We start from the raw sequence: 16104 nt of genomic DNA on the forward strand, positions 1-16104 counted from the left end.
TAAAACACAACATTTCAAATGTAACATACATTTATTTTTCGAACCTAAAACATGTTTATTGAAATAGAAACAATGAAAAGGTATAAAAAATACACCATTTAGCTACTTTATATCACATTCTATTTGAATAAAATTATAAGATTAATAAAAAACAAACATAGCCCTTTCCTCCTTTCTAATATCGTTGCAATCTACATTTTAAATAAAATAAGTACTTATTTTAGATATAGTTCTTTGTAATATCTTACAAGTAGACGGTGGTGGAAGATGTCTTCCCTACAGCGACAAAATTAAAGCTAGAAAATTAAAAGCAGGCACATGAAAGAGGAACCCCTCACAAAGCTAATTACAGATAAATCAATAATGGAGATTTTTAACAAGCCTATGGGAAAATGAATAACAAAATCAGACTTACAAAAAACTATAGAATACATAACATTGAAAGAAAACCAACTGTGTAAAATCGTGTATATAGGTGTTTGTCACACAAAACACAGAGCAAGTAAACATAGTTTCAAAAATTTTAGACACAACTACAAAAAATAAATATTATATAATGACAAGCATATTGGAATGCTAAAGGACAAACACGACAAAATGATTATAATATTGCAATTGACATGTCTCTGTTAGGCAGGGACAAGCATTTTTACTCAATATACAGTTAAATACAATCCAACAACAATGAGCCGTGCTGTGCATTTCCCTTCCGATATATAAAATAATACTCTCCTCATAAAATTATATTTACACAACTTAATTTAATAAATTTGCCATCTCACAGCAAAATTAAATGTAATGTAACTTGTATAAAGCTAATTTCATCACTTATTTAATATTATTAATATGCAAGTTTTAGTTCAAATAATAGCACAATCAGATATAAAGATATAAAACATCATCAATATGTAATTTCTTTTATTAAGTTAGGCCAGAACAACAATTTAATATCAATTTGTGCACTGAAAAAGTTTAACTAGTTTGTAATTATAAAATTTTTATTACAACTTTTAAGTAGAACTAAACCTAAAATAAGTCAATATAAACAAGAATAAGACAAAATATAAAAATGTTTAATTAAATGTAATTAATTATATGGTATATTACACAAACTTCCCTTGGAAAAACATTACCTAATTGTTTACATTTTGCCAACTTGGAAGAGTACTAAAAAGCTTTCGTCAAAGTATAATTTGTTGATTACAATTTCAACATTACAATGGATAACTATAAATTTTAATTCACTTTAGCTTGCTCTATTAAATATTAATAAATAGTTTTATCTCTGTTAGCGCCAGTCGTACTGGTCAGTATGTACAGACAAGAAGAAAATTTTATTTGGAGGACTCAACAGTTTTGTGGAAGCGGGTGAGCTAGTATGAGTTGATGGGTGCACAGCTCAGGGAGGGAGGAAGGGGTCTAGGAGGGGCGTTCCTCGTTGATGGTGGGGGTGGTGGCAGGGGACTTGCGGTTGGCTTCGGCTTCACGCAGTGCCTCTTCGAAATTGACCATGGAGTTCGAGCGAGATGTCGTTACTTTAGTCTGAAACAAGTATTGGGATACATGAGAACATATACGGAACACTTTATGACATGATACTTTCTAAGACACGCATCTTTGTTTTTAGTACAGTATTTTGGTAACACTGTTAATTCCTGATTACCTAGAGAAATAATGAGGATGATTATATAAACTATCCAAAATAAAAATTGAAAAACGGAATGAGGAAAATTTAAATTCTATAAAGTTAGTTAGATATCTTTTCAAAGATTTTTCTTTATTCCACCTGTCATGTTTTCTGTATCAAAATCTTAGAGTATTCAATAGTTTATTTATTGAGTCACCATAATTAATCCAAAATATGGATGACCCACTGCTAGATAATAAGCAGTTGACTGTAGTTATAACAGAGCTACTATTTCTCATTCTGTTCTGAACATAAAGTTCCTTCTCTGTATCCTTTCATGGAACGTTCTGTGTTCATTACCTCACCATTTCACCTCCACATAGCTCATGCAGTTCTGGTGGTCCAAGTATATTTTTTACAATGCTAGCAACATAGACAAAGTGGAAAACTTAAATAAAGATGAAACAAAATACGAAAGTGCTGGTACCGACACACTGACTACAATTTAAATCACCAGATTCCCAAGTGTAGGAAGGTGGACATAGCTCTTGCAGCTCTGAGGGTCATTTCATACTTGCCTCGGTACCTGATACACCAGTACTGATTCCTCCAATCTACCAAGATGTGAACCAAACTTATAATGAAATCTACATTCCGAGATAACCGTATTCTGCACCAACTGAAATGTATGATGAATAAATAAATGTATGTATTAGTGCCCAAAAAACAATGCAGGTCTTTACCGTATCAACTTAGTTATGACAGTTAACCATTTCTCGAATTACTGCAACTTTATTGTCCTTTGACCTTTTCACCCCAAAATCAACAGGGTTCTTACTTGGACCAAGAAGATCCTATGTACCAAGTTTCAAATCTCTGTGACCTTTCTATCAAGAGTTATCACTCAAGACAGACAGACAGACAATTATACAATTTTAAGAAGGACCTATCAGGTCCTGAATAAAGTAATTTTTGAACAAGGAAACATTAATTTTTAATTGGTTATTCCTATATCTGGTGTGCAATTCAATCGATGCATAGACTCCAATCACTCCCAATAACACAAATATACTGGGTAATGAGGCTGTCATTAAAATCATACCATTGCTCTTGTACCACATCCAGCCAACCAACATCATAGAGAAAAAAAAATCAATCATTGAGTATTAACATCAGTTGCATTATGCATGGCAGAAGATATAAATAACAATTTATAATTTAATCATCAAACATTTTTAACAAAATTCAACTATTTCTTTATTTAACAAATAAAAATAGAAATTTTTCTATTCTTTCTTTGTGGGGGAAGGCGTAGGTGAAACAATATGTATTCAGTTGATAAATGGAAATGTACAATATTTAAAGCAACAATTTCTGGGAAGCTTTTGTCAGCTACTCCATATCTTCTTGTTCAAGTGCGGCTGGAAGCTGAGAACAGCAGCTTATATATTTATTTACAAGGTGACTCGTAGTGTTTATATTTGGCTCAGAAAATTGTAACACTGTTTGCACTGGTCTTTAACGTTAATCATGTATGTCTTATTCTCATATTACAGATATTTTTCATGAATATAGGAAGTGTAATAAGACTTGATGGACACAGTGTATACATTAGGTAGTACCTAATGAAAATATTTGGTCGTTATTAGACTATTAGTTAAATTATTTACACACATAAACATGCTTAGTTATTTTAACAAGGTTTTATCGTAGTCTTTTATATGAGTTATTATTTCTTTCACCAACTTGATTAATATTATTGTTATCTTACGCAAAACAATAATATTTATATCTGTTATATAAGTGTTTAAGTATTAAAATGTATGGAGTAAAAACCGGAATGATCTGTAACACCGAACCGACCGAAATGATATGTATTAACAAGAACTAACCAAGGAAGGATAACAAGTTCTATATGAAGGATAGAACTAACCAAGATAAACTTCACTATACTGTTGGAGGCAAACTTGGCTGAAAAAATTGTATTATTTTTCACAGAGGGCTAATTATAAATTTTTGTTGACATATTGAGAAAATGTTCGGTTTTACACATGACAAGTTTAACTCAAACTCAATAAAAGCATAATATTTTGTCATAATATAAACAGCAAATCACTGTGAAGATATCAATATGGAACACAATAAACTAAAAGAATGAATCTTTTGTTTTAAAATTAAATTTTTTAAGAGTAGCATTGCCACTTACAGAGTTAAATATTCTACTACAAAATATTGACCTATATTTGTATATATCAATATTTATGAACTAAATGTTATATATAAACAAATAAGAATTGTCTAACTACGTCTAAATCACAAAACTATTATATTATTATATTATATATTATATATAATAGTTATATTATACTTAGATAAACTCTATTTCCCATAGTTTATATCTGCTTAATCTAAAATTAGGTTAGTTGGTTAACCATTTAATTTTGTCTTTGCAAACAAATCTATAATTTTTACCCTCTAATTAACAAAGTAGTTGTTAAACACCAGAAATTCAAATCAGACATGCTCAAATCAACAACAGAATGACATAACCTTCGTTCGGAAAATCACTTCTGATAAACTACGAATTTCGGCTGCTTTGGTCACACAAAGTCGTCAAACTGCCCTAGAACAGGGCTACATGTTATAAAATTACCTAAAATGTTTGCTATATTCAGTGACAATAGTTTACTCACTAAACTATAAAAAAATACTGATAGTTAAGTACATATTTAAATTAAAGTTAAAAAAAACTGACATATAGCTTGCAAACATTAAAAGAAAAGTAACATGATTTACAGAACCTTATCTATGAGAAAATTTTGAGCGAGTAGGAAAGTGACACCATTGTTACTGTAAACTTAGAAGATTAGGAACTAATAGATTTTTTAATTGTTTTTAAATTCTAGTATTAAATGTGATCCAACTTAAACCCCTTACTATTTTGAAACTACCTGATTTTCAATATTTTATTCAAATTATGTTATTGTCACCAAATCACAAGTATGATTATTAGCATAATGAGTTAATATTAAAAGAAGATTGATCCCATCAGAGTGTGTATAGATACTTTATGGTAATACTACAGCTAAAAAAGGTATGCTATTAAACATCTGGAGTTAACAACATCTATCTGTAAGTCTTTATGGGTATCCATGGACTCCCCACAACTGGTAGTGTTTATAAACTTTTCATACAACTGCAATAAACAATATTTCCTAATTACTAGCATTACATGTTTTGGCACTGTTATTTTCTGTTATGGAGAGTAGTCTGATTAGTTTACAGCACGTAACTATCAAGTTTCAACTGAAATTCTCACTAGATGACTGCACAGTTAAATGATATTCATTCCTAGAATCTCTAAGAACACCTTATAAGTTCCTGTAAAAGTTTTGCTTAACTTCAAACAAAATTTGACAGAAACTCCATCACAAAAAAAACCTGTGCACAAGATACCTGTCACTTTAGATCACCTACGCTGTAAATGTCCCAAATAGTGTTTGTAAAAGTTTGATTTTACAAGGGTTGCTATTTATGTTTCTGGCCTAAGGATGAAATTACAAGAATTAACGAACAAAATCGGTTTTACTGTTTTTAAAAATTTTCTCCATGAAGATTGATACACTTGTGCATGCGTCGGAACCAATTTTCAAAGCACTGTTCTACTTCGACTCAGGGACTTCTAAAACATGGGTTTTGAATGAAACAACTGATTCTTCATGTGTAAGAAACCGTTGCCCACATAGCTTTTTCTTCATATTTGCGAACAAAAAAATGTTAGTAGGTTTTTGTTCCAGTTTCAAAAAACTCCGTTGTTTCAGTTGATCTGTGGCAGCTCACACATTGTCATGATGAAGAATGATGCGTCTTTTTTTTTACTTTTCCCAAAGTTTCTCAAAGACTTCTGGCAAACAAATAGTGGTGTACCATTCCAAATCGACCATCCTACATTGTTCTAACTGCACAGTCACCACATGACTGGTAATGCTGAAGAAACAGGCATCCATTTACTTTGATGTCTTTCTTCCACGAACAACTTTGGCTGGAATTGGCTCATCTTGAAAGACCCCATATGGTGGATTGGTTTTGATGCACCTTGAGTGAATTACTTCAAAATTTTCTTGCACCAATCAACACGAGCCTCCTTTTGAGCATTTATCAGGTTATGCAGTATCTAACGCGAACAAACCTTTTTTTACATGCAAAATCCTATTGATGCTCGTCATACTAATACCTAAAGATGCCTCAATCTCATGATATGTCACATGACGATCATGCTTTATCAGCTCATGCACAGCATCAATGTTTTCTTTCACAACAACCGATATTGGAAACGGTTCATACTGGAGTGATCATCGTCCATAAATGAGTTTGTTTAACCAGTTTTTTACGGTGCTGTAGGTAGGCACTTTATTACCATAAAAGGAACTAAGTTAATCTGTTCACTCTTGTCTGTTAGGGCACGAAAAAAGTTATGCAAAGTTATTGCACGAAAATGTTCACGATTTAATTCCATTTTCATCTAAGCTCAATTTTTCAACCTGGTGCATTAACACTAAAAATGAAATAACAAAATGTTTTGGTTGAGGTTATGTTTAACAATGTGAATTTTGCATTGGAAACGTCAGCTTGCGCCTAGCAACAATAAGTGTTACCAAGCCAGAAACATAAATAGCATTGCTCGTACAAACATCACTAAATATGGAGCAAAATTATGATTATAATAATTTCATTATCAACCAAAAGTAGGCTTTAAGCATCTAAGAAAAGCTCTGTTACCTTGACATTTTCGTAAGCTGAGCCGATTTTATCTTCAAACGAGCGGAAAGATTCTGAATTCTTCAACGCACCAATTTTTGACGTCAGTCCAGACCCAAGGCCACCCAGGATAGAGGTTGTCTTCTCAGCCGTTGTTTTTATCACAGATTCAGTCTTTTGATATCTGGAAAGCAGTACAAAATAAAAAATCTGAACACAAAAATAGGCCAATCATACTTAATTATATCAAGTCAGAAAAGGGATTTTTATAATTTATAAAAACATTTAAAAAGAACAACTATTAAAATAATAATTATTTACAATGATCAAAATATTAAAATAATAAACACTTGGGTAACTAACAATCAAACATTAACATTAGTCAAAACAAATTAATTCTAATTTCAATGATAATACTTGAGAAATGTCATATTTTACTGGGAAAGTTAAAATAGATTTAAAACAAGATGAAATCACTATAGAAGTTTAATTTAAATTTTAGTTCACCTAAGGCATGAATAAAAACTCAACTACTGTAACAGCTAATCAGGATATTTTATCATCTTGGAAAACTTGTTCTTAGAGATATATTAAAATTCCTTTGAAGAAGTCACGGAAGTCCATATAGAAATATTGAAATGGGAGAGAAACTTTTCATACCTTAACTTATTGCTTGAGCTAGATTTTGCTTACAAAGGGTTAGCATATGCGATGCTCTTGGAAATAACATGCTTTTGTTTTCACATAGAGGGAATAGTTATGACTTTCAACATTTTAAAATAATAAAAGTATTTCATTATTTCCTACCATCATACAGGTATTGTGCTAAGCAGTCCCTTTTTTTTAACCCTTTCTGAGTGGTGGCCAACTGACAATGCCCTATACAGTAAGCTAGCTCATTTGGAGTTAAAAAATAAATTTTGGAAAAAATATTTTTTGTATTTTTATTTAATAGCTTTAGTTTATTAGTTTTGCTTTCATTAACGAAATAATTTTTTATTATTTTTATGACCATAATTAGTGTAAAACACAAATATTCGCTCATTTCTTGTAAAATTCAATCATATACAAATATATTTTAATTTGGAATACATGTGTTACACTAATATGTATCTTATAGTTGATAATGTAAATGTAAATCGTGATAATAGAAGGTTAGAATCCCTAAAATCATAATCCCTCTCTGTGATACTTTTGTTCAATACATTGATGATATTATCTTCGAAAATTGGTGTTTCTTGGTTTGAAGATCATTTTATAAATCAACAGTTATACACTTACACAAAAATACTTGGTCCTTTCAGTTGAAGTGCAGTAAACTGACTAGTTTAGTAACAACAAGAAAGTATTTATTCAGACAAACTCACAAACTCAGCAAAATAACTCACAGCTGATGTTAAAACAGTATTGCCACCTCACGAATTGAAAATGTACCCACGAAAATAAACAAAATTACTATGTAATAGTTTTACAATACTATGAATAACACAGGAACAATTTTATGACTGCTATATTATGTTAACATGTTTGACATAAATACATCTGTTAACACTTTTAAGTGTAAATCTATGTAATGTGTTTTGTCAAACACTCGCAATGGACAAACCAATGTATATATGTCCAACATTTAGGAAGGGTTAATATTTTCATAGTATGAGAACAGCTGCATTATTAAATACACATGTTTTATGTAGCATTTTACTTGCGTGAAGATTCCCAAACCACACAAAAAGTTAGCAAATAAAGTTTTACATATCTTTAACAAAACATAGAAAAGAAATTTTGCAGCAAAGCATTATCAAATCAGTATTCAGTTTGTACAAATAATTTATTTATTCATTAAAAACTTATCAAAATAACATAGTGAGTCCTCAAATGTTCGTAACACAGTTCGAATTATCTAAAACCTCCAAAGAAAGGGCTCAAGTCACAAAGGTAAGATATACAGTTTATATTAAAATGCTCTTTTCGACTAAATATTATATATATTTTTATCGATTGCATTGAATTTTCCACTCATTTAACACACTTGTCCTGTAATCTTGTAAAGCTACCACTAAGTAGATTTTGATTAACTTAAATAATTTCATATACAAGGATGGGAAGTAGTCTATAGCTCTATAATTAAGAACATCATTATTTAACTAATCATATTAAGGCAGGTGGCAACGAGAAATGTTGTCTATTACTACAACACACACTTTATTATACCCTGCACCTTGGGTACACCAGGCATTAAAAGCTTGCATTTGTCATGTTTTTCTTATGTGTTTATCAGTACTAAAGTGAGAGATTAGTAGATTCAAATGTGGCTACAGGAATGTCAGATTACATATCAGACGCATTGTGTTAAGAAAGCAAGCTGTGAGTCATAGTGTTAGTTCAGTGAAAGTGCTCTGTGTGCTGTGTGAAGGTACTGTTCTATCTAAGGAGATTGATCCTATCATTAGACTAATGCATAAATATTCACTTTCCTCTGTTTTTTGCATAACGACGAACATCAATAGTTTGAAGCTGTTGGGACTGGGACAGATGATGAAATGAAAATAAATATCAACATCATTTCAACGTAATTCTCGCAAAATACTATTAACAATCAGTAATTTAAGAGTAAAATTAATTATAACTCTATTAAATTGCTGAAATGTTGAATTTAAACTATAACCAAATTAATCTGTTAATAAAATATCAGAACTTAACTGATTGTTGTAATTTGTTTAATAAATTATTTTGACACAATTGTTTATAACGTATCAATTATCTGAACTGCCTAAACTAATTTATACATCCAACTACAAGGGTCATCCAGAAAATAAGGTCCGATTCCTTATTAAAAATAAATAAGTCGATCGGTGCCAAGTCGGGGCTGTACGCCGCCGGGTGGTCAATCTACTCCCAACCAAATGATCTGATGAGATTTTGGATTTGGATGGCAGAGTGGGGTCTGGCATTGTCATGCAACAAGAGGACTACAGATGTCAATACGCCACGTCATTTATTCTGTATTGTTCGCCAAAGTTTAATCAGAGTATCACAATAAGCAGCTGTATTTATTGTTCCTCTTCGTTCCATAAACTTAACTAACAATATTCCATGTCTAACCCAAAACATGGTAGCTATAACCTTGCTTGTTGAGATTGTTTGTTTAGCCTTGACTTTAAATGGAAACGTTGTATGATGCTATTCCATTGACTGGCATTTTGTTTCTGGTGTTATGTTAGAAACCCATGTCTCATCACCTATGACAATGTTCTCTAAAAGTATATCGCTTTCCTCATAATATCGGACCAAAAACTAAAGAGCTCAACCCATTCTTCTAATTTTGAGCTCTTCAATAAGCAGCCTGGGAACCAAACATGAACACAATTTGCGAAATTTCAAATGTCCACAAAACAATTTTGTGTTATATTGTTCTTACTTAAGGTGGAAATTCCAATGCTAATGATGAAATGGTAAAATATCGATCCTCCGAAATCTTTTCGTCATCTAGATTGATCAAATCTTCCATGATCACTGATGGCCAGCGAGATCGTGGATCATCATGGACATTTCCCCATCCATCTTTGAAAGCTCTCACTTACTTTCCCACTCTGCTGTTACTCACCGTATTAGGGCCTTACACCTCACTTATCTGTCTATGAATATCTGCTGCTGGAACGTTCCTTGCTTCAAAAACCAGATAACTGATTGTATTTCACATTAGGGGGTTAATCAATTGTTTTGAACATCTTAAATTCGCACATAGTAAACAGCACTCTACAACGATTTCACTGCAAATGGCGTCGTTATATGAAGGGTGTGCTGGGAGTCAGCGCACATGCGCATTGCACTGTCCTTTCGAATAGTTACCGTGAAATGAACCTTACTTTCTGGATGACCCTCGTACTTCCACTTTCACTCAAAACTCAAGTAAGTGATGCTATTGTTAACAATTAAGTGAAAATTTGCCATTTTATAGAAGGACTTGTTTCAATAATAACAAGCTGCACCCATATTGTCTCCAAAATGTCACGAAAAACTATAATAATGTGTCCACGGTGAATCTAATGGAAAAAGTTCTGTTGAACACTTAACTATAACTTAAGTTGTGTGTACTTTTAAAACATTCCTTATATTAGTTTTCAACTCCAGCAGCTATCTCTTTCATACGTAGGTAAGTAAGTTATATTTACTACTAAATAGTATTGACATTCCAGAAATTTACTTTCTAATTTATTTTAAGCTGGTAGTGATGTCCCCAAACGTATATAATTAATATTTCTTAACCCAAGATTATTTATAATTCCTTTGGCATTAAATACAAGACTTTTATCTGAATATCAAACAAATTGAAGGAGAGTATATCAGAGTTGGAATGTCATGGGGAGTTCTCTGCTAGTGCTAGCAATTGTACTCTATGGAAGGAAGCAGGAGCTAGTTGTTCCTAGCCCAAGCATAAGTGTACAGTTTCTCATGCATAAATTGTTGGCTGGTTCTAGCCTTCTATAACTGAGTTTTTGTTCACAAAAACAATTGTCAATAGAAATCAGTACAAAGTAATCTCCACACTCACAAGTCACATCCAATCACTATGGCTAATTAGTAATAAATTAATTAGTGTGGTTTCCATATTCAGAATAGCTTTATTATCATAAGAATTAAAGTCTTTTTGTAACTTTTGTCTAAAAGTGAAATATATAAAATTCTCTTATTATTTTATATATTATTTGGTTCCCATTTTTTTCCTGAGGGAAAGAGACAATTGTCTCCGCACTTAGTTCTAAAAGGACCTTTGCGCCTCACTTATATTTGTCCTCAGAATCTGAGACTTACAAAGGCCGATCAGATTTGAGAACTCCTGTTCTCTCATGTTCTTGGGACTGAAGAGATATTTTCTTTTTTTGGTTCCTTACTCTTAAGAACACATAACGAAATTACTTTCAAAATATTGCTTCTCTAACGGGTAAATGATTAATATTAAGTAAGATACTGTTTAGACATTCATAAATGCATAATTAACAACATTAAATTTTAAAGTTTATAAATTATTGTAAATTTTTTGATAAAAAATATAAATAATTAAAAAGATTAGTACAAAGTAAAATTTTGATTTCTGAATAAGATATGTAGAGTTTAACCTTAATTAATTTGAAAACTATAGTTACTAACATGTATTGTTAAACAATATATTTCATAATAATTTCTACAAAAATGATATACGAATTTTTATATTAGTGTAAACATTTATTAAAAATAGGAAGAAAAAAAAATTATAGTAAATTGATTAATTTAACAACAATCAACTGGAGAACATACAAAGCCGATAAATAGGCCTCCTTACAATTTCTGATTCTTCTGAGTACAAATATAAAAAATAAGTAAAATTTTGGAACACCCCTCAGTAGACATTACATTATAATGCATTAAGATAACATGCAATAAATCTCTGCAATGTTTTGGCAATGCCAATTATTCTATTAGTGAACAAAATATTTTGATTTTGCGTACCTACCTTGTATACATCATAACGTATTCTACCTCACATTGAACTAATTCATGTTAAAGTATTTATATAAAGGAAAAAAAAATTGTGTACAACGTTTAGATAAATGTTAAAGGAAGCTAAAGAAGGAAAGTACAAAAGCCTTTCTGATAGGATTCACTTAATGATAGTTTCAAAATTGAAATAGGTTTAAAATATGTGTAAAGTACAAGAAAATATGTAAAAAGGTGAGGTAAACTGTATTTTTTTCTTTTTAAACAGAATAAAGGAACAAGTAGAGGCTGATGAAAGTCAGGGTCTAGTGCCATTACTCAGGGTGTTCACTAGTTTTCATAAATTAAGACTTTTTTCTTCTTTGATTAAATTATAAATTAGTTCACATTTTAAACATTTACTTGAGAAAATCCTCAATATCAAATTTATATACACTAATTTACTGTTGTGACCTTCTGTACCATCATTTATGTTGTTACCATTAATTCAGGGGAAATTCTTTTAAAAATAATTTATTCTTTTTATAGAATAATTTAATCTTCTTCTTTGAGTAAATTTTAAAACATTTATTTCAACCACAACCTATGTTTAAAATGTAACATGTTATACATAATCTTACTCATAAAAACATTTAAAAATATGTTTGAATTCTTTTTAACATTTAGTGAATTATAAATTTATGACTCTTCAAAAAGTATATAAAAAACAAACTTTATCCCCAAATTCTGTTTGAAACCTATCTTGTCATGTGTAAAAACCCCAATATGTGAAATTGAATATAAATATATAAATTTGATTTAAATTCTTTGTTAATTTTAAAAATATATATTTTATGATTTACAAATGTAATCATATGAATGTGTTTATATAAAGTAAGAATGTTTAAAACATTTTCTTCCCTGAATAATTGAGCTTTATATCTGATTTCAAGTGTACAAAGAAAAACATTAAATTTAAAAAAATCTATCCAGAATTGTATGCTGTTTCAGAAATATATTTTATACAACTTTAAAACATATTTATACTGTGTATATATTTCTTATATAAATTTATAATGTAAAGGAAATATATTCTTTGTTTGATTTTAGAGTGTTTAAAATTAATACTTCAATTAATTTAATTATGTAATGTAATTAAGTTTTATAAATTATTATTCAAGAAATATCACTTCTATAAAACATATGAAAATAAACATAATAATGTCCATGACAGTAATTATAGCCACCAGCTAATAATGGGACAATAAAGAAAACTAGAAAAAAAAGATAATCTAACAAATCCCAATATTATAAGAAGTTTTATTTTACCTCTGTGACTACATGCATTTTACTGAAATCTACTTCAATATTATCTACTTTAATATTAACTCCTTCAAAAGTTAAGTAACATTGAAAGTATGTAAATGTAAGCACCTGATGAAGTATAATTTTAATTTACAATCATCAGTAATTGTTTTGAAAACACAAATAATGGAATATGGTACAGGAAGATTATATCAAAATACAGAACATTGGGAATAACAGAAAATTTGTTTTTTGGCGCAAGTCCACTCAATTGTCTCTGCAACTTGTGACTTCAGTGAACTATCAGATTAGCTTTTCTCTATCCCTCTAAGCCGGTATTTAAAAAAGTGTTTTTCGCTTAAACCAAACACTGTTAGCACAAGAGTATCAGCGATAATAAAAATAACAACAAACTGAACAAAAATATACCTGATATTGTTAAAACTATTGCAAAAATTGGGCGTTTTTGATGGCAATAAATTGTTGAAATTTGGGACAACATGCAACTTACATTGGAGTCTCGACCACCGCCTTGCTGACCTGTTCAAATTTCTCCTCTACATTATGGTAACTGTGGTAAACAAATAAAACAACCAAGTCAACAAGTTGGACAACTTAAAATATAAATACGGCTAAGATAAACAATGCAAATAAACAAAAAAAAGAGGGTATGGGAAGGTATGAGATGAAGAATTAGTTGGAGATGAAGAAATTAGTTGGAGATCATAACCAGATAAAGATGAAGGCCAGAAATTTGCTGTGACTTTAGTTAGAGGGAAAAAACACCATGCAAATGTTAGTTTACACACTGAATAGGGCATATGGAAATGAATGTTTGTACTGTTAATATAATTTAGTTAATTCCATGAAAATATTTGTTAAAAATGTTTGTGCTTTTTAATATCTGTTCTTTTTCTTCATTAGAAAAAGTGTACATTATATTTGTTGGTTAAAATTTTATAATAATTATTAACTTTAGAAGCTGTTTTGTATGAAGAACACAAAACTTAAAAATTCCTGAGACTTCCATTTAGTGTGGACATTAAATTGTCTTAGGTTTACTCGCCACAAGATTATACATGCCTGTCACTTTGAGGTTATGTTGATAGTAATAGGAATTGAATGGTGTATTGATTGTAGGTTGTTGTTTTTATTTTGATGTTTTGTGACATTTATAGCCAGATAGCAGATAGTCATTCAGATTGCTAGTAGTACAGATGGTCTGTGTTTTTTCATATTTATTGTTTACTTAATTGATATTGGTTTGTTTTTATATTATTGGGTGCTTACATTCTTCTTACAGTGTATGAGAAAGGAAGGAGACTAGCCAAGTATTTTTCACAAAATACCATAAAGGAGTCCAACTAACTTGGTTTGGTAATGTTAGGATTCAGTTTTTTTATTTGTAAATAACGTAAACAGTTCTCGGTGTAATTGTGTGCTAACCACATATATTAGGCTTAGACAATTTATTTTACTTTGGAAATACAATTTCGGCTGTTTTATAACAACTAAGTATACCAAATATACTGAAATTTATCAAAATTGTGCAAATTTGGAATTTTATAGAAAAATCTAATATGTGCTCATTTTTATTTCTAAGAGTATAGACTTCCAAATTTTCTCTGGACTAAGAAATAAATGCTGATTTATGATTTAATTTAAGTATATCCTGAGATCTCTACATTTTTTAGCTTTGTTTATGTGGCAAAATAACAAATGAATTTTAGTAATTTTTTCCAAGATCATGATAACTTTTCAAGCAAAACAATGTTAGAATTTAATTGATTACTAAAAAATAATTAAGTTTAAGCAAAAGCTTACATTTTACAAAAAGACTTTCATGTTTTTATAACCAACTATACTATGATTGGTGGTAATATGGATCAAATAAATTATAATTTATCAATAATTTAAACCAAATAATCAAGAGTTTTTTATTAAATTTTATTTTTACTTTTATAAGGAAATTATTAATTTAATACTAGAATAAAATGGTTTAGAGGCAGTAACAAGAAACTAAAAAACACATCAAAAAACCCGCTATTGGTAGGCCGAACTACTTAGATAGAACAATATTTCATTATTCAAAAATATTTAAAAAAAAACTCCGAATGGATAAGATTACCGTGCAGTAGGCCGACGTTAACATAGGTTAAGTCAAATTTTGGAAGACATGAACTAAACTACAAGATCCATGTCTAATAAAACAGAAGTTTGGTGTTTTATTTTTGTTAAGTGCAAGTTTTAAAGATAATGTGCATGTAGTTGACATACAACATGTTCAACACTAGGGTGTGATTAGTTTATTTTAGCCTAGATTGTAGTTATGTTAGTTATTTCCTTCCTTAGGTTAGTTATTAACTGAGGAAGAGATCAGACTGCAGATCTCGATATACAGTGTTACTGATTTCTTGTATCACTGAACAATAGCAAATGTCCAAAAAAACCTGTTTCCTTATTAATCAATGGTTGCAGTTTCTCATTAAATTAAATATTTAATCCCAATAACAAAAATAAATAATATTATACCTAATATTGATTTAGATTGTAATCCCTATAGTTGTCAAATGATTTAAGTGAGAAAAACTAATATTGTGAGCATTAGCAATGTGAATAACTGTGTTGCATTTATTAGTTCAGCACATTTAAATAACATTATTCTCATTGTAATTGCATTTAAATGCAATGGTGGTCATGTTAGTTTTTTATGATGTTAATTTGAAAGATGATTCTACTCCAGCAAGACATAAATGATGCAGTTTATGTGGTTAAATAATTAATGTATCAAGCCAAAGAAAGTTCATCAACAGGCAGAAAAAATGTGTTAGTAGGGTACCAGAAAATGATTTTGATTTTTAGCACTCTTATCTTTATCACCTATCAGTGTTATTAACATGAAAGAAATGACATGAACATGGCCACAAGTTAATGAGAGGGAGAAGGAGAAGGAAGGTGCG

At 30.2% G+C, this 16104-nt stretch overlaps 1 protein-coding gene across 9 annotated transcripts in view; it reads right to left on the reverse strand.

Annotated features, from left to right (window-relative positions):
- Positions 1-97: 97 nt before the first annotated feature.
- Positions 98-16104, reverse strand: part of LOC124362059 (tumor protein D54) — a 31192-nt gene continuing 15185 nt past the window's right edge. For 4 of the 9 annotated variants that reach the window (XM_046816220.1, XM_046816219.1, XM_046816224.1 and 1 more), the window contains 2 exons: positions 6407-6569; positions 98-1542 (listed from right to left, as the gene is read on the reverse strand). In XM_046816220.1, the coding sequence (XP_046672176.1) occupies positions 1420-1542; positions 6407-6569 (286 nt within the window). In that variant the 3' untranslated portion in view covers positions 98-1419. Of the gene's footprint in view, positions 1543-4177; positions 4251-6406; positions 6570-13655; positions 13716-16104 lie in introns of all 9 variants that reach the window. The other 5 variants (XM_046816216.1, XM_046816215.1, XM_046816217.1 and 2 more) reach the window with 3 other exon arrangements.

The sequence above is a fragment of the Homalodisca vitripennis genome, chromosome 5 (assembly GCF_021130785.1).
Source record: "Homalodisca vitripennis isolate AUS2020 chromosome 5, UT_GWSS_2.1, whole genome shotgun sequence".
Classification (NCBI taxonomy): Eukaryota; Metazoa; Arthropoda; class Insecta; order Hemiptera; family Cicadellidae; genus Homalodisca; species Homalodisca vitripennis.